Here is a 22,908-nt window from a genome sequence, read left to right as displayed (position 1 = left end):
ATTTTATACATTGAGCCTTAGATCCAAATAATTGTTGTGTGTGTTTTTGTATTTGTATTTGTATTCTTTAATATTTTAATTCTTATATGTACGTGTGCATTGTACAGCACTTTGGCTGGCCCTTGTGGCTTTTAAATGTGCTTTATAAATAAAGTGAGGAATTGATGACCTGGGTAACCATAGGACCAATGGAGGTGAGACATGTTTTCATCAGGTGTGTATAGGGTCCAACTGGCAGGAGGTGGCTCTAGAGGTTTTAATGAGCTATGAAACAAAACTCTTTTGCACATTAGTAAAAGCAGATAAATAACTGATTTTATCTTGTACAAAGGTTGGGTCAATTGTTAGTGTCACATGAACAGTCTGAATCTGAGAATATATTAAGTCAATCTTTTGATTAAAAAATCCTGAAACTGGGAGCAGAGTTCAGGTGACTGAGTCAACGGAGGGCAGGTTGAACAAACTTGATGACCATAGAAAAAAGGGGCTTTGGTATTACCATGAGCATTCTGAATAATATTTGAATAATAAAATGATTTAGCTTTCTGCAATACCTCTTTGTAGCACAAAATGTGATCTCAATAAGTGAGGGCATGCACACTCAAGCCAGTTTTTTTCCAACACCGTTCAAGTTGCCGACCAACAGCTTTTAATTTGCGCAATTCAGGTGTATACCAAGGAGCAGGATGTGTAAAACTAACTATACATGTTTTAAGAGGGTCCATTTAACTTAAGAAATTTTAAAGTGTTTTGTCATAATGCAATACTAAGGAGTCTGGTTTAATACACTGCTCAAAAAATAAAGGGAACACTTAAACAACACAATATAACTCCAATTCAACCACACTTCTGTGAAACCAACCTGTTCAGTTAGGAAGCAACACTGATTGTGAATCAATTTCACCTGCTGTTGTGCAAATGGAATAGACAACAGGTAGAAATGAGAGGCAATTAGCAAGACCCCCTCTATAAAGGAGTGGTTCTGCAGGTGGGGACCACAGACCACTTCTCAGTACCTATGCTTTCTGGCTGATGTTTTGGTCACTTTTGAATGTTGGTGGTCCTTTCACACTTGTGGTAGCATGAGACGGACTCTACAACCCACACAAGTGGCTCAGGTAGTGCAGCTCATCCAGGATTGCACATCAATGCGAGCTGTGGCAAGAAGGTTTGCTGTGTCTGTCAGCATAGTGTCCAGAGGCAGGAGGTGCTACCAGGAGACAGGCCAGTACACCAGGAGACGTGGAGGAGCCACCCAGCAGCAGGACCGCTACCTCTGCCTTTGTGCAAGAAGGAACAAGAGGAGCACTGCCAGGGCCCTGCAAAATGACCTCCAGCAGGCCACAAATGTGCATGTGTCTGCACAAACGGTTAGAAACAGACTCCAAGAGGATGGTATAAGGGCCCAACGTCCACAGATGGGGGTTGTGCTCACAGCCCAACACCGTGCAGGATGCTTGGCATTTGCCAGAGAACACCAAGATTGGCAAATTCGCCACTGGCGCCTTGTGCTCTTCACAGATGAAAGCAGGTTCACACTGAGCACGTGACAGACGTGACAGAGTCTGGAGACGCCGTGGAGAGTGATCTGCTGCCTGCAACATCCTTCAGCATGACCGGTTTGGCAGTGGGTCAGTAATGGTGTGGGGTGGCATTTCTTTGGAGGGCCACACAGCCCTTCATGTGCTCACCAGATGTAGCCTGACTGCCATTAGGTACCAAGATGAGATCCTCAGAGCCCTTGTGAGACCATATACTGGTGCGGTTGGCCCTGGGTTCCTCCTAATGCAGGACAATGCTAGATCTCAAGTGGCATGTTGTGTGTTGTGTGATTTTGTTGTCAGCACATTCAACTTTGTACAGAACAAAGTATTTAATGAGAATATTTCATTCATTCAGATCTAGGAATGAGTTTTTATTTAATTGTGACTTTTTTCTAATTCAGTTAGTTTTAATTAGTTTTTAGAGCATGTTTGCTAGTTTTTATTAATACAAAGAATTAAGCTTAGTTTTAGTTTAGTTTTCATTAGTTCTAGTATTAGTTTTAGTTTTTTTATACTTTGGGTTATTGTCAGGTGCAGGATTCAAAATGTTCAAAATTAAACTCATCAAAAGATACTATTTAAAAAATGTGTTGAACCAACAGTTCACAAGATAGAAGCCTTAAGTGCAAGATGTGTAATATTGCTACTGAAAATTGCCAGACTAAGGACAGACACAAACATAGGAGCGTAACCCTATTTTGGTTGGTGTGAAAAGCCAAACTTTTGGAAGGCAAGCAAGTCACACTGTCGTGTTGACATCCAGTCTCAACACATTAACTAGTGCATCCACCCGCTTGCAGTTTTTCTGCATATTAACTAACCAGCAACTATTTGATCACTGGTGAAAACGGTCCATTATGGTTCTCCTTCTCAGTGCTACCTAGCCAGGATGGTGCATCTCTTTCGGTGGAGCTACTCAGAGGCTGGCTTGTCAAGGTACTGGCAGTTAGCCCTCTTGTGTGAGCTTTGAGATTTGTGGGACTTTTCCTCTTGAGAACTACTCCATATATTTTATCACCTGTTTTCACTACAAGACATGTAGTTTTTCTCGTAGTCATATTAAAAAAATCCCATACAGTAGTTTTGCAGGCTATCATGACGAGCAGGAGCTCTAAACAAGAGACATGATGGACCATGAGGTTCCGTACGCTTCTGCCAGCTAATATTACACTTCTAGTGAAAAAAATCTATTTCATATCAGTCCACAAGACTTATAAATAAATTGACAAACACGAAATATAGTTAGTTAGTTGTCATTTTTCTCTTTTAATTAGGGGTCCAAGCACCGAAGGTGCTGGAACCCTATTGTAATTGTTCCGATTATTAGGGGTCCAAGCACCACCGGTTCGAGGCTTTGATAGGTGAAATAGGCAATAATCTTATAGGCAATAAAACAAAGCTTAAATTAGTGACCATCTATCGACCGCCGGGTCCCTACTCAGAATTTCTTCAGGAATTTGCTGAGTTTCTTTCGGAACAAGTCTTAACCATCGAGAGATTTGTAATTGTGGGTGATTTCAACAATCATTATGAAAATGAATCAGACCCACTGAAAATTGCGTTCGACTCCATACTAGATTCAGTAGGTATAGCCCAAAATGTGACAGGGCCTACCCACCGCTGTAAACACACCTTAGACTTAATACTTACTTACGGATTAAACATAGAACATTTGGCAGTCATCCCCCAAAATGACGCCATTTCAGATCATTCCTTACTAATATATGAAATGACTTTATACAATGTACATCAGATGCGCCATAAAAAAACCACGCGCACTATCACATCCGACACTGCAGCAACATTTATAAACTTACTGCCGGAGCTACTGAACACTATGCCACTGCAGCCCAATGAATTGGAACAGGCAACACAACAGTTTTATTCCACACTCAGCAATACCTTAGACAGTGTAGCTCCAATTAAAACAAAATTAATTAGGGAGAAAAAGCTTGCACCATGGTATGACGAACACACTCTTCTAAAACAGGCAGCTCGAGCAGCAGAGCGAAAATGGAAATCCATCTCACTAGAAGTGTTTAGAATCACATGGAAAGACGCCATAGTCAAATATAAACATGCCCTAATAAAAGCTAGAGCCGCATACTATTCGACACTAATAGAAAACAACAAGAATAACCCTAGATTTCTCTTCGCGACGGTATCTAAACTAACAAGAAATATCAACGACATTAGTTCTAACACAGCACTTACACACACTAGCGATGAATTTTTAAACTTTTTCAATAATAAAATAGATAATATCTGACTACAGAGTCATAATACATCGCAGCCTAAGCTCCAATCCAACCCCAGTAGTTTAGTTATTAGTAACTATGCATCCAAAAATATTACTGAGCTAAATATCTTCGATCCTATATCGCAAAAAGAGCTCACAACACTGATTAATTCGTCTAAGCCTACATCATGTATATTTGACCCAGTTCCAACCCGTCTATTTAAAGAACTACTCCCAGCCATTGCAGGGCCCTTACTTATTATGATTAACTCCTCCTTTAACCTAGGTTACATGCCCAAACAATTAAAATGCGCCGTAATTAGACCCTTGATTAAAAAACAGAATCTCGATCCACAGATTCTAGCTAACTATAGACCCATTTCTAATCTTCCATTTATCTCTAAAATTTTAGAAAAAGCAGTTTCCAATCAGTTAAACCACTATCTCCAATCAAATAGTATCCATGAAAAGTTCCAATCAGGATTTAGACCAAACCACAGCACTGAAACAACTTTACTCAGGGTAGTGAATGATCTACTAATATCGGCAGATAATGGGCTTGTCTCGTTCCTTATACTGTTAGATCTTAGTGCAGCTTTTGATACTGTAGACCACAACATTTTGCTGGATAGACTAGAAAACACGGTAGGTATTAAAGGAGTCGCACTCTCCTGGTTTAGATCATATTTAACTGACCGCTTCCAATGTGTAAGTGTTAATAATAAAACCTCTAAATCTGTGCAGGTTAAATATGGTGTCCCACAAGGGACAGTCCTAGGACCACTTCTATTCACACTGTACATGTTACCCTTAGGCGAGATTATGCATAAGCATGACATCAGTTTCCATTCCTACGCAGACGACACTCGTCACGACGATGATTTAGGCGCAAACAGTAAGATTGAGAAATGTGTAGAAGAGATAAAACATTGGATGGCGTGTAACTTTCTAGCACTAAATCCTGATAAAACAGAATTAATAAATTGGGTCTAGGGCTGCGAGAGACAAGATACATAATGTATCATTGAATCTACATTCTTTTACTATAACCCCCAGCGCAGAGGTAAAGAACTTGGGCGTCACAATAGATCTCTCGTTCAATACACATATTAATAATATAACTAGTGTAGCGTTCTTTCACTTGCGCAACATTGCCAAAATTAGAAACATATTGTAAATATTAGTGATGCAGAAAAACTAATCCATGCATTCATATCCTCTCGTTTAGATTATTGCAACAGTCTCCTAGCTGGATGCTCTGGTAAATCGACAAACAAACTCCAGCTGGTTCAGAACGCAGCAGCACGAGTTTTAACAAAAACTAAAAAGTTTGATCACATTAGTCCCGTACTATCGTCATTACACTGGCTGCCAATTAGATTCCGTATTGACTATAAAATACCTTTAATAACATATAAAACGCTGCATGGCTTAGCTCCAGACTATCTTAGTGAACTTATTGAACAATATAACCCAGCGCGTTCACTTCGCTCGCAGGACGCAGGGTTATTAACTGTTCCTAGGATCAAAAAGATCACAGCAGGTGGAAGAGCCTTTTCTTTTAAAGCTTCACAATTGTGGAATAATCTTCCTGCCTCTATTCGGGACTCAGACACAGTCTCAATGTTTAAAACTCGATTAAAGACTCATCTGTTTAGTTTGGCCTTTGATTAATCTGTTACATAGTTACTACATCTCGTATCTTTTCTCCGAGGTTCACCTGGAGAGTAACATTGCAGTCGGAGCCTACAATACCAGCATCGCTGCTCCGACATGGAATGAAAGCCTGGCGTTCATCAACAGACATTTACAGTGACAATATCAAAACCTAGAACTTTCATTTTTACCTTTACTTAGTCTGATTGTGTGATTTGTGTGTGACTTGTGTATTTGCAAATCTAAAGACTGCACTTCCTAAATTCCACCAGCATGTTTCCTGCAGTACAAGAAGAAACTAAACACTGGATCATGTATACACAAATATCGCTGGAGCTTATACCGTGACCCCCCTCCCCCATCTGGGGAAGTCAGATCACATCTCTTTATTCCTCATCCCAAAGTACTCTCCATTAATCCAATGCGTGAAGCCGTCAGTAACAACTGTCAAGATTTGTCCAGCAGAGACAGACTCTATACTTCAGAACAGGTTTCATCACACTGACGGGAGTATGTTTGCTTCACAGGCTACTTGTGGCTCTCACACGGACATTAACACATACACCTCCACTGTACTGGACTACATCAAAACCAGCATTGATGGAATTACATCACAAAGGCAGATCATCACATACCCAAATCAGAAACCATGGATGAACAAGGAGGTGCGTCTTCTATTGAAGGCCTGCGACAGCGCATTCAAATCTGGTGACGCACAGGCCTATAGTAAATCCAGGTCAAATCTGAGGAGGGGCATCAAAAAGGCCAAGTACTGTTACAAGCTAAAAGTGGAGGATCATTTCTATGATCCCCGACGCATCATCAGACCTTCAGCAGATCTCCAGCCCCTAACACTCACCTCTACAGATGTCTACAATGCACTGAACCAGATCAATGCATGCAAGGCCGCTGGCCCTGACGGCATTCCTGGGCGTGTGCTGAGAGCATGTGCAGAGCAGCTCACCACAGTCTTCACTGACATCTTCAACCTGTCCCTTGCCCAGGCAGCCGTTCCAACATGCTTCAAATCCACAGCCATTGTACCAGTGCTGAAACACTCCAACCCAATGTGCCTGAATGACTACCGCCCTGTAGCACTCACACCCATCATAGCGAAGTGTTTTGAGCGACTAGTCCTGGCACAACTGAAAGACTGTCCCCCACCCACACTGGACTCTCATCAGTTTGCATACCGCAGAAATAGGAGCACGGAGGATGCTGTCTCTATTGCGGTGCATTCTGTACTCTCACATCTGGACAATAGCAACATCTATGCACGAATGCTGTTCGTCGATTTTAGCTCAGCATTTAATACTGTCATCCCAGCCAAGTTAATCAACAAACTTGGAGATCTGGGGATTGGCACCTCCCTATGCCTTTGGATTTCTTATAATTTCTTAGCTTTTCAAATGCGAATTCAAACGCGGAAACAGAAAGTGTTTGATTACAACAAATGTTATATAGTACAGTATATGAAATATACAAAGAGCAAGATTCAAACAATTTTATTTATTTTTATTGTTTGACGGGACTCATTAGAGAAACTGTCGTCTCTACGTGCGATTGAATTGTAACTTTTGAAACACGAGTCTACAAATTTTCTGCCGTTTGTTGTCGTATTGGTAACATACAGTCTGCTTGTAACTTCAACTTTTTCGTGAAGTATCACGTTTGGTGTTTTGGTCATATGAGCTTGGGGGTGAGCCAGCTTGTGCTTTGGCAGGCGTATGAGCTGGGGGTGAGCCGCTTCCACCGCATTACCAAGACAATGGGCGTTAATCCCTTCACAGCAGGGGAGTGGGCTACATGGACCCTACCAAGCCCTGTGAAATTTTTCGCTTCTCTAGGAGCTCTAGTGTTAAGGACTTCCTGACCAACAGGCCTCAGCAGGTTAGGTCAGGCCACATACTCTCAAAAACCATCTCACTCAGCACAGGAATACCACAAGGTTGTGTACTGAGTCCATATCTCTACTCTCTATTCACACACGACTGTCGAACTGTTCATGAATCCAACTCAATGATCAAGTTTGCCTATGACACCACGATGATTGGTCTCATCACCAGTGTTGTATAAAGTATTCGAGACCCATACTTGAGTAAAAGTACAAGTACTCTGTCAAAAAATTAACTTGAGTAGAAGTTGAAGAGTTCTTTAAAAACTTTACTTAAGTAGTACAGAAGTATTCAGCATTTTTTGTACTTAAGTATTGCAAGTAGTTTAGTCTAAAATTTATTACTCAAGTACTGAAAGTAAAAAGTACAAGTATTGTGTTTTGAATTAATTAAAGAAAGCCATCAAAGTTTGATTATCAATTGTTTTTATATATCACTTACAAATCAAAGATGTCAAAGATCACAAATACAAGTGTTCTGTATGTACTTTAAAAACTGAGGTTAACACTTCGTACACAAAAAACAGATAACCTATGTCCCACTACATCGTAGGTTTGACACAGAAGTACAAATTCGCCTTCATTTAGCTGAGAAAACGAGGTGTATTTTGGACATAAAATCCGTTCGTCGGATTCTAAGGGTGAGCCTACTGCCCTGCGTTTACCCTCATTAAATGCCCTTACCCTTTAAAAACACTACACTATAAAAATGGGCACATGAATAGTCAGCATGTCGCCTTTATTGCCAGCTAATGTTAAGTGAATTCTGCAGCATGCCATGAACATAATTGTCACGGTGACAGCTCCGGACCCTTCCCTGTGGGCGTGTCATGACGTCGTCTGCGTGCTGTTATGTCCATGTTTGTACTTCCGTGGGTGTGGGTTGTTTGTGAGCGTGTTCGTTTGTTACACCTGTGCCTTGTCTCGAGGTCACATGGGTCTGTGTAACTCACCTATTTAATGTGCGTTCGCGCAGTGTCGTGTGCTCATCTTTGTCAAAAGTTCATGCCCGTGCAAACATCGCGTCAGCGTGCTTGCTCCGCTTGTGCTGGACTTTACGTGTTTGTGTTCATTAAATGTTAAGTGTGCATCGCAAGACGCTAGTTGTGTCTCATCCTTCCTCTCACACACCAGCGTCACAGAAAGACGAGCCGTTACAGATGCCCGGATACGCCAAGCGTGCAATGGGGAAGAAGAAAAGCCGACATCACCACGGTACTTCCCCAGTGTGGCGGCACGATGTCCCGGTCACCGAGCCGACCATGGAGCAGGACCCGTTCTGTGCGTACACGCTCCGCGCAGCGGAGGACGCAGAGACGGCGGAACACTTCCGCCAGACCGCGGTACGCGTGTGGAGGGAGAGAGAGACCCCCGCGTTCGTGGAACTGCCACCCCGTGCAACGGGCAGCTGCAAACAAGAAGAAGACAGCGGACTGCTCCCGGTCTTCCCCGAGGAGGAGGAGACCGGTGAGCCGTTTCTGGTGGGTGCAGGCTCCTTTGCCCTCAGCCCTCCCGAGGATGAGTTCGGGGAAGCGGACTCTCCAAGCGAGGAGGACGAGACCTACCCCCCGTCGGAGTGTTCCGACTCCACCTTGGACTACGGTAAGGCGGAGGGAGACGACGAGGAAGACGTTCCCTCTCCGTCCGTCTGCTCCGCTCCCACCACGGACTACAGTAAGGGAGAGGAGGACGAGGAGACCTACCCCCAGTCGGTGTATTCCCAGTCTACCCAAGACTACGGGGAGGGTGAGGAGGACACCAGCTGTCTTACCTCCAGCCACGCGTTCTCCGCAGAGCGACACTCCGCTTGTGCTGGACTTTACGTGTTTGTGTTCATTATATGTTAAGTGTGCATCGCAAGACGCTAGTTGTGTCTCATCCTTCCTCTCACACACCAGCGTCACAATAATTAGGTTAGTTAGCTAAGATATCTAACCTAACTAGTGCTTACTGTGCTCTTCTGCTGTTACCAAACACGGTACCATCTATTTTAATGAGATAGGCTAAAAAGCGAATTATTTGGAATAATTTCGAATATATGTGTATTTGTATAAATATGTAAATCAAGCTGAAGGTGTTGGAAAATACTGAAAATGGACCTTCAAAGTGCCGTACAAGTGCATGAATTCCACCTTGTAACTTCCCACGCACAAAAATCGAGAGACGCACGACCTTGCGACGCAACCACGCATTGGCGGAGCTACCGCGATTGCATAATTTTTGCCGCACGGACCCTTGCTGCAGTCACAACATGCCAAGTGAACCTAGATTAGGAAGCTCAAGTGTTCAGCGAAGGCAGCAGCAGAGTAAACGAGACACGACCGGAGCATGCACAGTTTTCTCATAAGACAGCCTGATCGCTTGCCCCGGTGACAGCGCCAGCTACCATTTTTTTGTAATGTAATTGTAATGAGTAACTATACAGCATGTAAAACCTTACGGCGTAAGGTGTAATACATGAACATCCAACAAAAGCACAAAATGTATGTCCTAATAATCCAACACAAAATATTTATAAAATTTGTTATATACTAAAACTAACTGTTACATGGTCATGTTCCGTCTCTTCTGTTTCTTACGTTTCAATAGTCTTTGTGAAGTGTTAGCCCCGCCCTCTGTGTTAGTTTGGTTCCTAGAGTCACTCAGCTGTTTTGAGTTCTCGGATGATTAGTACCCAGTTATATTCTTCGATGTCTAATCTCCTGGCGTGAGTCATCCTGTTCGTTACCCGTGCTTAGTCTCACCGTTTCTCCGTGGGTAGATTTCGTCTGTCTAGTCCGGTACTGTTGTTCTTCCATTTCTGGTCGTTGAGTCGTGCTCACCTGTCGTTCCGGCTTTCTTTATCTACGCTACCAAAGTTAAGTAGTCTCTCGCTTTGATCCTTGAGGTTCTGGGGTTGTTAGGTTTGCAGAGCCGTTTATTCTCTGCAAGGTTTCTGTGTGCATGTGTTATGTACTGTCGGTGATCTAGTCGTCACGTAAAGAGTGTTACTGCCCAGGTTGCATACGTTATGTACTGTCGGTGATCTAGTCGTCACGTAAAGAGTGTTACTGCCCATGTTACATGTGTTATGTACTGTCGGTGATCTGGTCGTCATGTAAAGAGTGTTACTGCCCATGTTACATGTGTTATGTACTGTCGGTGATCTGGTCGTCATGTAAAGAGTGTTACTGGCCATGTTACATGTATTATATACTGCCTGTCTATGAAAGTAGATCTGTCTCGACACGATTGGCCTATGTAAGGCTTTGAGTTATACTGCATGTTTGTTAAAGTACTGCTTGTCTGTTAAAGTAAAGCTGTCTCGTGTTTAACATGCCTCGCCGTTCCCGTGCGTTAAGGGTTGGCACGATTCGCCTCCAAGAGGCTCAGAGTGTTTCTCTCAATAAATTGAGTTTTCTTCCGCATTTGCGTCCGTCTCCTAGTTGCGAAACGTTACAGAATGACTCACCCATTGAGGACGCAGCGAGTAACCTCAGAGTGGACTCTCCATTTGAGGAGGGAGGTTGTAAAGAGACTATGTTGGTAACTGTTGGTTCTGAAGTAAAGCCTTCTATTGCGAGCCGTGCTGAGAGCAGACTAATGTATTCGAACCAACTTGGTGTGTTGCAGTCAGAGTTTTCGTTAGACTCGGAGGGAAAACCTGTTATTTTACCTTCAATCATGCCCTGCCCTTATGAATTTAGTGGTGAAGGAGATAATGTTGATTGTTTCATTATGCAATGTGAGCTGTATTTTCAACATTTAACTTGCCCTAAACCTCCAGATAATGTATCCGTACTCTTTATGAAATCTCTCTTACGGAGTGTAGCTCTCGAGTGGGCGGACCTTGTTTTGGCTACTAGACCAGAGGAGGCCTGGACCATTGATGGATTTTTTCGGTTTCTTAAGTTGAGGTTTTCTAGAACTAAAGTCCTACGTAGTCCAGATGCCAATGGGATTCCTTCCATCAAACATTTGAACCCCTTAGCTACATCGGGGTTGAAATGTTCTGTAACGGGTGTACCTCCTGATTGTCGACCTCTCATAACCCATCTTTTTGACCCTATCTGTTATGTAGGGAAGAAAAAGAGAGTTAAGGAGGCTGCACTGCCTGATTCCCAGTCTGAACCGGAGGCCGCGCTGCCTGATTCCCAGTCTGAACCGGAGGCCGCGCTGCCTGATTCCCAGTCTGAACCGGAGGCCGCGCTGCCTGATTCCCAGTCTGAACCGGAGGCCGCGCTGCCTGACTCCCAGTCTGAACCGGAGGCCGCGCTGCCTGACTCCCAGTCTGGACCGGAGGCCGCGCTGCCTGACTCCCAGTCTGAACCGGAGGCCGCGCTGCCTGACTCCCAGTCTGAACCGGAGGCCGTGCTGCCTGACTCCCAGTCTGAACCGGAGGCCGCGCTGCCTGACTCCCAGTCTGAACCGGAGTGTCCGCTGCCTGACTCCCAGTCTGAACCGGAGTGTCCGCTGCCTGACTCCCAGTCTGAACCGGAGTGTCCGTTGCCTGACTCCCAGTCTGTCCCGGAGTGTCCGCTGCCTGACTCCCAGTCTGTCCCGGAGTGTCCGCTGCCTGACTCCCAGTCTGTCCCGGAGGCCATTCTGCCTGACTCCCAGTCTGTCCCGGAGGCCATTCTGCCTGACACTCAGATGGAGTCGGTTCCTGTTCATCCAGCTTACCAAGAGCCTCTATGCGGTACTTCTGTTACAAATTCGACCACAGAAGAGCCTTCTGGAAGTGCCCTTTCTATTTTTGAACTTTTAAACAGCTTTGACTGTAGGACTATGCCCTTACTCCTTGCCCCTGTTCCAGGTTATGTTTTAGTCCCTGTGCCTGTTATGATGTCTTTGCCTGTACTGGTTCCTGTTGTTCGGGAAGTGTGTAAACATTACGTTTCTGTTCCTATGTGTTTGTCTATGCCTTGTGTGCTTACATATTGGGTGCCGGTGCATATGTCTGTTGTTTTGTGTATATTGTTATCTGTTTTTGTGTGTTCATCTGGTGTTAGTTTTGTTCCCCATGGCCCCTCTTCGGAGTCTCCATTGGGTTCCGGTTTAGCTGAGTCTGTGCCTGCCAGTCCGGTGTCCGTTGCCCTGGATCCTGTCCAGTGCCCCAGGGATCTGCGACCCTCCCGTTCTCCTGGAACAAATTCTCAGTCGGTCGGGCCCGTGTCTGCGTCGGCTGGTACCTCGGTGCTGTCTTTGAGTGGTCCTGCGCTGTTGTCTTCGTGTTCTGCTTCGGATCCTTCTGGTTCATTATGCGAGTTGTCTGGCCCACGGTCTGATTCGTCGTCTGTTTCCTCTGCCCATTGTCGGTCCTCTTTTGTCCCCTCTAGGTCCGAGTTGTCCGCGCCGGTTGTTACCCCCGGTGTCTAGTTCGTCTTCCCTGGCTTCTTCGCGGTTTTTGTCTGTTTCTATCGATCCCCTTTGAGGGGATTTTTGCGTGCCCCAGTGTGGCACGCTTTAGGGGGGGGTACTGTTACATGGTCATGTTCCGTCTCTTCTGTTTCTTACGTTTCAATAGTCTTTGTGAAGTGTTAGCCCCGCCCTCTGTGTTAGTTTGTTTCCTAGAGTCACTCAGCTGTTTTGAGTTCTTGGATGATTAGTACCCAGTTATATTCTTCGATGTCTAATCTCCTGGCGTGAGTCATCCTGTTCGTTACCCGTGCTTAGTCTCACCGTTTCTCCGTGGGTAGATTTCGTCTGTCTAGTCCGGTACTGTTGTTCTTCCATTTCTGGTCGTTGAGTCGTGCTCACCTGTCATTCCGGCTTTCTTTATCTACGCTACCAAAGTTAAGTAGTCTCTCGCTTTGATCCTTGAGGTTCTGGGGTTGTTAGGTTTGCAGAGCCGTTTATTCTCTGCGAGGTTTCTGTGTGCATGTGTTATGTACTGTCGGTGATCTAGTCGTCACGTAAAGAGTGTTACTGCCCAGGTTGCATACGTTATGTACTGTCGGTGATCTAGTCGTCACGTAAAGAGTGTTACTGCCCATGTTACATGTGTTATGTACTGTCGGTGATCTGGTCGTCATGTAAAGAGTGTTACTGCCCATGTTACATGTGTTATGTACTGTCGGTGATCTGGTCGTCATGTAAAGAGTGTTACTGGCCATGTTACATGTATTATATACTGCCTGTCTATGAAAGTAGATCTGTCTCGACACGATTGGCCTATGTAAGGCTTTGAGTTATACTGCATGTTTGTTAAAGTACTGCTTGTCTGTTAAAGTAAAGCTGTCTCGTCGTTCCCGTGCGTTAAGGGTTGGCACGATTCGCCTCCAAGAGGCTCAGAGTGTTTCTCTCAATAAATTGAGTTTTCTTCCGCATTTGCGTCCGTCTCCTAGTTGCGAAACGTTACACTAACTATAATCATAATACTTGTAATTCTTTTAAACTTAATTTGAATAATTTCTTTGAGTTGTCTGGTATCCTATAATTTACTAACAGTAATTAATAAATAATTAGTCATGCCTGTTTTTAACATATTGTGTCTAATTGTGGTAACAGAATCTTTAGGTTACAGCATTTTCTCAGAATATTAATAGAAATTTTAGAAATTTGTTTGTTTTTGTTTTTTTTACCATAATGATTACCTGACTTATTTATTATTAATTAATTTAACGATTAATTATTAAATATTCAAAATATGGTACACTTCCACCCCCCCCCCCCCCCCCCCCCCACTCAGAAAAATTTCAGCCTCAGGAATTTTTCCCACTATCACCCCTGTGTCTAGTTCTCTGACTGTTTAAAACTCCTTGGTATTTGTGTCTTAATAGTTAGTTGTTTCCTCCGTTATTGTGATCTATGTCCTTCTAGTCTCGTGTGTTGTTTCATAGTTGATTGTGGTTGAAATTCCTATCTGTTTAATTCTTTTCATCTCCTGTCATTTCCTTGTGTGAGAGCCTGTTATGCCTCGCCAGTCTCGCACCGTCCGCGTTGGCGCAGTTAGGCTGCAAGCTGGTACCAACAATAAATCAATCTCTCTCCAGCAATTGTGTCCGTCTCCTAATCTGAAACCGTTACACTGGCATTCATGTTGCCCTTGCTGACAATTAGGCATAAAAAAATAAAAGAAAACAGCCTTGTGATCTGAAATAAATAAATCAATACCATGTAAGTTGTTAAGAGAGAGGCCTGTGGAACAGACAATGTCCAAGGTTTGACCTTTTTATGTGTGTAGGAAAACCCACATGTTGGATACTATCAAAAGACTGAAGAAGGTTTAATTCTATGGCAAGTGAATAATTTCCAGAATCAACATGAATATTAAATTACCAAGCAGCAGCAGATCAGAGTCCATAGGACAGAGTGATATCAACAACTCAAGTTCAGAGATAAAAACAGGTGACACTTTAGGTGGACGATAGACGAGCACAATGAGCAAAGGTCTAGCAGTACGTACTCACATGCTAGACATTCAAATGAAGTCAAAGGGGGAGTTTAAACAGTGTCAACTCTAAACCTCGAGCTGTGCACCACAGCAAATTCTCCACCACGGCCAGGGTTTGTCCACATACTGATAGTTGGCAGGCAGAGTTTGATTCAAAGCGAAATAATCGCTCGGTTAATGCCAGGTTTCTGTCAGACAAAGGAGGTCGATATTATAGTCCATAATGTCTGCAATAAACATTTACATTTTATGGCATTTGGCAGACGCCCTTATCCAGAGCGACTTACATTTTCTAATTTTTATACAAGTGAGCAATTGAGAGTTAAGGGCCTTGCTCAGGGGCACCTCAGTCATGGCCTCAGGTCTGGGAATCGAACCCACAACCCTCCAGTCACAAGACCAGTTTCCTAATCGCCAGGCCATGACTGCCCTGCCTTGTTGTTGAGAGTGAACATTGAGAAGTGAACATTTCACATTCTCGTCAGGACTCCTTCGGGGCAGATTTGTAGTTGTGGTCTTTGCAGAATACCAAGATGTCGATGGATCAGTAGTGAAGCAGGTGTCTTGTAGTGCTGATTTTTAAGTGTATAGAGCTCACCAAAAGAGTACCACATGGTCATAATGAAACCACTGCAGAAAATGCATCCATCACAGCCCAATAGCCAGAGAAGTATAGCCAGGAAAATCCACATAACCGGGAATTACGGTAGTGTCTTCTCAGGTGGAATACAAGCCCAGATGCAATGTAGTTCAGGAGAAATCCAGAGTATATCCAGTATTAAGGTGAAGACATCAGCCCCTCTCTGTCAGTGTGCTTGGCCCCCACCAAGTATTACGATAACAAAGTCAGTCCCCCCTTCATCCAAGTAGTCCGATGGCAAGGAGGACTACGAGTGTGAGGGCAGTCCACCGCCATCTGAGTACTCCGTGGAAACCGTAAGGTTGGTGAAGGGGACAGAATACCAGGCTCAGGACGTACCTCTTCCCCTCTCGGAGCTCCCCCCAGTGACGCCTAAGAGAAGGACCAGCACTCGCACCGAGCCTGATGTCAGTGTTCACACCCCAGTGGCGTCTAGGGGGATTAGGGGCACATCCCCTGCGCCTAACCTCAGGGCGTGCCCTCAAGTGGTGCTGAGAAGTTCAGCACGCCACCCGGAGTCCTTTAAAGAGCCAGTGAGTACCCTTGCAGCTCTCATTGCAAGAGGTTGTCCATGTAAGAAGGCATCGGGTCCATTGCCAGTGACTCCTGGACTGACCAATCAGCCATTCGTAGGACTGCGGCATGGAAGCCTGGTCTTATTTTTCTAATTTGTGTCTATTCCTGTTTATCGCAAATCCCCCTTTGCCTATGTTGATTAATGTGCCTGTGTGTGAGTCTGATTAATGTGCATTTACGCAGAGTCCCCTGCTCATCTTTGTCTGGGTTGTACGCTGTTCTATACATATTTTTCATGTGTGCTGCCTGCACAGTATTTACTATTAATAAACCTAAATAGTATTTACTATTAATACATTTTCACTCATCTGCCTCATTCCTCTGGAAGTGAATTTCCCATTCCTCATGGAGGTTGGTATTAATCAATTTACTGATAAAAATTATTTGTAGCTACCAAAATAAAAATAAGTCTTACCATTTTCTATGAACTCGTCATACGTAATGCCATTGAAGTTCCCACAGAGTCCACAGGTTTCATTCTTGTACTTTGTTGATAACTCAACCTGAGAAGTAGGACAAAATGCAGGTTATTCCTAACATACATACAGACAGTCAATATAAGGATTGATTAAAAAAAGGAAAAGCAAAACAATATGATATGCATTATCTTCGAATCTCACTCATTTCACTTACAGCATATTAAAAAATTTGAGTACATATCATGTGTTTACTCAGTACTGGCTTTGTCCTTCATTTTTGTTACGTCTGGAATTCCCCTGGATATCAGTAAAGCTGGTCCTACAAAAGTCATCTGCACACGTGCATGTCACGCTGCATTCTCAATTCAGTAAGTACAAAGTTTTAAAATTACTTTTTTATTTAAAAAAACTATATTTTAAACTATATAGTAATATTAATAAACTATATTTCATATAACTATAAAAATGAGAAGTATCTTTTTTTTAAGTGCAGTTTTCAGGAGGCAGTGATTAAATACAGCCATAGGCAGTTAAAACAATGATTTCTGAATTTTTTTTTAATTGCCTTTATATTGGCAAGGCTACAGCTATAATTTTTATAGCTATAATTTAATATATACCGGTATTTAACACTGGCAAGACAGAGATTTCAAGATCTCCAGAACATCACCTCTCCTTCTTGCCAGCAATTAGAGAGCCATTATCCATCTTTTATTATTCAAATGCATTTAAATATAGAATTTGAATAAAATGTTGAACTATTATTTACAGAACTCTTGCATATCAGGTAGAGCCACTATATCATAGTTCTTTGCCAGCCTTTGAACTCCATCCCCAGACAGGGATGAGGTTATGTATGAGGCTCTATGCTGTAAAATATTTTGTGATGTGCCAGTTCATGGAGAAATTGTCAAAGGAAACGTCCTGTTTGTATATATCCAATTATATCAATGCAGAATTTTTTATTCTTTATATTTTGCTCTATTCTTAGTCTTTGAAAAGCTTCCCTATTTGTTAGCATGATAACAGGTTTGGCATCCTTTGCAGTGTTTGAATTTAGTGTTCAGTGTTGTCCTCGTTTGTTTAAAGACCCATTATGTGAAAAAGTGCTGGTAACATTTTGTTTTGTAATCTTGGCAAGGCTCTATGTCACATGGTGTTAGAGTTCCAGCACTAACAGTGATCAGACAACTAAGCTTTACAGTGGATGTTCACCTTCTGCCTTCAGTATATCAGGTACACTTACAAATGCTTTCCCTGTTCTGAAATGTAAGTGATTTTTTTTTCATTACAACACATTTCATTACTCATGGTCATACACATGAATTTAAGGATAAGTTTAAGAGATTAGATCTATTTAGACACTACTTTGCAAATATATAGTATATACTGCAATGACAATGAAAACAATAGTTGAACTGTACCAAGAGTGAGTTGACTTCATCCCAATAGACTGTCAGTCTCAACTTGGAAATTATCTTAATGAAACTCGTTGTTTTCTCAATACGCACTCCATGCTGATAGCTGGGGAAGGTCACTCTGTACAAAACATTTACATAATCATATGACCACATTACATTCACATCACATAATCAAATGACCACAAGCACAGCTTTAAAGTGTTTTAAACAATTGGTCAGTGCAGTTTATACTGCAATTTGCACAGGCTAGTCATATAAGCATTACTCAAAGGTTTTTAATCACCCCTAAAACACTCACTCCTCGTCATCCATGGTAATGGCTCCTTTGAAAAGCTGGATAACAGTTCCATCCAGCTTTAAGGTAAAGGAACTGATGGTGGGAATGTTGTTGACATGTTGCCTCCTCATCTGGATATTAAAGTCCATCTTGGTGGTATCACACAGGGTGGCCAGTACATAGTTACATGTATAGGGTAGTTGGAACAATGCTCCATCAAACGTATTGAAATGGAAGTTTCCCCAGGTGCTGCAAATCTGTCCGTTGAGACCCACACTCACTCCTGTGTTAAACAACATGTTTTCTTAAGACCAATAGCAGCTTATCTTGAGACGGAGTAGCAGAGTTTTGAAAAGAATATTGCTGAAATATATTTTACCTGTATCAGTTATCACCTTAGTTTCTAATTAATATAAAGAGACAGACAATTCAGATTATTCAAAACATTTTTCACGAATACTATGACTTAAACAGCAGTTTTCAAGAACATTATATAACCTGCACTGAAATGGCAATGTCAGTATGATCAAACAGTAAATGTGATATAGACTAGAAAGGTCTACCTGATGATCCTTGTTTCATCTCCTCTGAATGCTCTTCATGGGTCTCTGAAGACTCATGAGCTGATTAAATGAGAGTATCCATTTAGATAATTGATCAATACATTCACAAATTCTTTGTCTCATTAATAGAAAATCTGCAAAATACTCTAACCCATCAAATAATTGCCAAGTCATGTAAAGTACTGAAATAAAGCAGTCTGGTTATAACAATACAGTTACTGGTCTAGAAAGGTCTACCTGAAGATCCTTCTTCCATCTCCACTGACTGCCCTTCAGGAGTTTCAGAAGACTCAGTAGCTGATTAAAAGTGATTATCCATAAAAAATTTCACATTATTAATAATTCTCCAGAACACTGTAACATATCATAAAACGGTTGTGTCAATTTTATCAAGTATTAAAATATAGAAGCATAAGTACAATAATAAACCTAATTACAGTGACATAGACTAGAAAAGTCTACCTGATGAGTCTTCATTCTCCTCCGATTGTACTGTTTGGGTTTGAGAAGCCTCAGGAGCTGATTAAAAAAGAGTATTCTCTCAGATTACTGATCAAATAATTCACAAATACTTATTAATTGCTCATTAATTACAATTCTCCAGAACACTGTAATCTTTTCAAAAATGTCAATTTTATTATCAATGTTGTAGTCTATACTATGTCATAAATGAAGGAATGTCCTGGGTCTATTAATACATGTTATATTTGGAATTTTGAGCTGATCAAATGAGAGTACCCATTCAGATTATTCATCAAATGCATCACAAATGCTCTATTTTGGCTTATTAATATCACCTCTCCAGGATACTGTAACCCATCATAAAATTACCATGTCAATATTTTCAAGTACTGAAATGTGGTAGCCAGCGTATAATTCATTTAGGGATATAGACTAGAAAGGTCTACCTGATGAGTCTTCATTCTCCTCCGATTGTACTGTTTGGGTTTGAGAAGCCTCAGGAGCTGATTAAATAAGAGTATTCACTCAGATTACTCATCAAATAATTCACAAATACTTAATAATTGCTTATTAATTACAATTCTCCCAAACACTAATCTTTTCAAAAATGTCAATTTTATTATCAATGTTGTAGTCTATACTATGTCATAAATGAAGGAATGTCCTGGGTCTATTAATACATGTTATATTTGGAAATTTGAGCTGATCAAATGAGAGTACCCATTCAGATTATTCATCAAATGCATCACAAATTCTCTATTTTGGCTTATTAATATCACTTCTCCAGGATACTGTAACCCATCATAAAATCACCATGTCAATATTTTCAAGTACTGAAATGTGGTAGCCAGCGTATAATTCATTTAGGGATATAGACTAGAAAGGTCTACCTGTTGATTCTTCATTTTCCTCCGATTTTACTGTTTGGGTTTCAGAAGCCTCAGGAGCTGATTAAATAAGAGTATTCATGTCACGTAGGGCAACGCCCCCTCTCGTAGCTGTCACTCTGGGTTCCCTTGTGTCTGTGTTTCCGTGCCTGTTTCTCTCGCCCCGCTCGTTTGTCTTTGTGATTCCTTGTTTATTACCACGCCCCGTGTTATTACCGTCACCTGCCCCTCGTTAGATTCCTTGTATTTAAGCCCCTGAGTCTCCCTTGTCCTTTGTCTGGTATTTTGTTTGATTCATGTGGATGTTACCTGGTTCTATGTTCAGTGCTATACCTGACCGTCTATTGTTCCCGTCTTTTGGTTTCCTGTTTGTTCTTGTGTTCCCTCGTGTTCAGTATGCCCGTGTACGCCTGTTTTAGTGACTGCCCTCCCGTTATGGACCCTGCCTGGCTTTCTGACGACGATTATGGTATTCCCTTCAATAAATCTCGCTCTTCTCAGCGATTGTGTCCGTCTTCTCGCTCCGTGGCGCGAGCCACGTTACAATTCACTCAGATTACTGATCAAATAATTCACAAATACTTAATAATTGCTCATTAATTACAATTCTCCAGAACAATGTAATCTTTTAAAAAATGTCAATTTTATTATAAATGTTGTAGTCTATACTATGTCATAAATGAAGGAATGTCCTGGGTCTATTAATACATGTTATATTTGGAATTTTGAGCTGATCAAATGAGAGTACCCATTCAGATTATTCATCAAATGCATCACAAATGCTCTATTTTGGCTTATTAATATCACTTTTCCAGGATACTGTAACCCATCATAAAATTACCATGTCAATATTTTCAAGTACTGAAATATGGTAGCCAGGGTATAATTCATTTAGGGATATAGACTAGAAAGGTCTACCTGATGAGTCTTCATTCTCCTCCGATTGTACTGTTTGGGTTTGAGAAGCCTCAGGAACTGATTAAAAAAGAGTATTCTCTCAGATTACTGATCAAATAATTCACAAATACTTATTAATTGCTCATTAATTACAATTCTCCAGAACACTGTAATCTTTTTTTAAAAATGTCAATTTTATTATCAATGTTGTAGTCTATACTATGTCATAAATGAAGGAATGTCCTGGGTCTATTAATACATGTTATATTTGGAATTTTGAGCTGATGTAACGTATTGAACAGGCAGAGAGGGATCCAAATGCGGAAGAACACCGCTTTTATTTAAATGAGACGCTGGTACATACACAGGCAGGTGAATTACGAGTACTAGGATCAGTAACGGCGTTCTCTTGGCGTGGTCAGGACGGTCCAGGGTCATACCGGGGGAGCAGAAGTCAGGAGGTACAGAGGGGTTAGGCAGGAGACAAGGTCGGGGACGTAAGCGAGGGTCAGGACACAGGAGAGCAGACAGGATATAGAAGGGCTTGGTACGCGGCATGAGTCGGCAATACTTCGCAACAGAGATGTGGTGGTGAAGTGCTTAAGTAAGGCTGAAGGGGGTGTGGTAATGAGGGGCAGGTGAGGTTGATTAAGACAGATCAGGTGGCATTCCTTACAGTACCCCCCCTCAAAGGAGCGGCACCTGACGCTCTACGACGTGCTGGGGGGCGACCGCGGCGCCGGGGGGCAGGAAAGTTAGGATGTGTAGCGTGGAAATCCGCGATCATCGTGGGGCAGAGGACATCCCTCGCTGGAATCCAGGCCCGTTCCTCGGGGCCATATCCCTCCCAATCCACTAAATATTGCAGACCTCCTCGCCGGCGCCGGGACTCCAAAAGCTCCCGGACGATGTACGCTGGACGACCGTCGATTTCCAGAGGGTCCGGAGGTTTATCATACACAGGGGGCACGGTGAATGGGCTGTAGTGAACCGGTTTCAGGAGAGAGACGTGGAAAACAGGGTTAATACGGTAATGTGACGGCAAAAGAAGCTTGTAGGTAACGGCATTAACTCTGCTGAGCACTTTAAATGGACCGATATACCGTGGACTGAGTTTTTTACATCGTTGCTTCAAGTTCAGGTTCTGTGTCGACAGCCATACCCTCTGTCCCGGGTGGTAAATCAATGCGGGGAGACGACGACGGTTTGCATTGAGCCGGCGCGTGTGTAGGGCACGCCGCAAGTGTACATGCGCTAGCTCCCATGTACGGGCACTGTGTTTAACACTAGAAGCGCCAAAGCTCCGGTCATTTGACCGCTGTGACGTCTACTAGAAGCGCTGCCTCTGGTCGACCTAATTATACCTAGAAGCGCCGAGCACCGGTCACTTGACCGCAGCAGCACAAAAAATAATAATATCTTTGCACTGGATCCAATTTCAGAACCCTCCTTTCATGACTTTTCCCAGAATTGTCCTTTTAATAAACTAGTATTTTTACATTGTTAAAAGAAACCCTGCACATGCTAGTTTCAATCGATTTCGCTCGTATCTCTGTAATATTGTCGTCGTCGCCTACACTTCAAGACTGTGATTCTCTTTTCTGCCAGCGGGTGTCGCAAAGATTCGTATGTCATTTAATATTTAGTATAACTAAATAAAGATCAATAGTTTTCAAAACTAAATTATTCAAAGTTCAAACTGATTATTGTGTAAAGACAAAACGGAATTCGTCCGTTGAACGAAAGTGAAAGTGTTTCACTTTCCAAAGTCTTAAAATATATACTTTATTTATTAATATTATTTAATATATAGTATATATAAGTTTACATCAATGGTTTTCAAACCGTGAGAGCGTCTTGCTTTGCCTAATAAATGCTTTAGTAGTTTGCAGGAATTCTGCGAATGGTAATTAGCCTACTTATCAAGTCAATATCTCAAAGAAATGATCTCTCGGGTATAATCCCTCTTCGCCAGGGCTAGCTGTTAGATACATACATTATGTATGGCTGCTTTTGACACACTGGCATTACAAAAGAATTAAGCAGAATGCAAGTTAC

General features: G+C 42.3%; 1 protein-coding gene across 2 annotated transcripts in view; it reads right to left on the bottom strand.

Moving 5' to 3' along the window:
• The window catches only part of LOC143492561 (mucin-2-like), a 79,437-nt gene that overhangs the window by 24,932 nt on the left and 31,597 nt on the right, over positions 1-22,908 (bottom strand). For both annotated transcript variants that reach the window (XM_076990906.1, XM_076990907.1), the window contains 6 exons: positions 18,842-18,901; positions 18,605-18,664; positions 18,421-18,444; positions 18,063-18,324; positions 17,768-17,882; positions 16,340-16,427 (listed from right to left, as the gene is read on the bottom strand). In XM_076990906.1, coding sequence (XP_076847021.1) covers positions 16,340-16,427; positions 17,768-17,882; positions 18,063-18,324; positions 18,421-18,444; positions 18,605-18,664; positions 18,842-18,901 — 609 coding nt within the window. The remainder of the gene's footprint in view (positions 1-16,339; positions 16,428-17,767; positions 17,883-18,062; positions 18,325-18,420; positions 18,445-18,604; positions 18,665-18,841; positions 18,902-22,908) is intronic.

The sequence above is a fragment of the Brachyhypopomus gauderio genome, unplaced genomic scaffold (assembly GCF_052324685.1).
Source record: "Brachyhypopomus gauderio isolate BG-103 unplaced genomic scaffold, BGAUD_0.2 sc79, whole genome shotgun sequence".
In the NCBI taxonomy this organism is placed as follows: domain Eukaryota; kingdom Metazoa; phylum Chordata; class Actinopteri; order Gymnotiformes; family Hypopomidae; genus Brachyhypopomus; species Brachyhypopomus gauderio.
The sequence above is the reverse complement of the archived record's forward strand: the minus strand, read 5'-3'. Positions and strand labels throughout refer to the sequence as shown.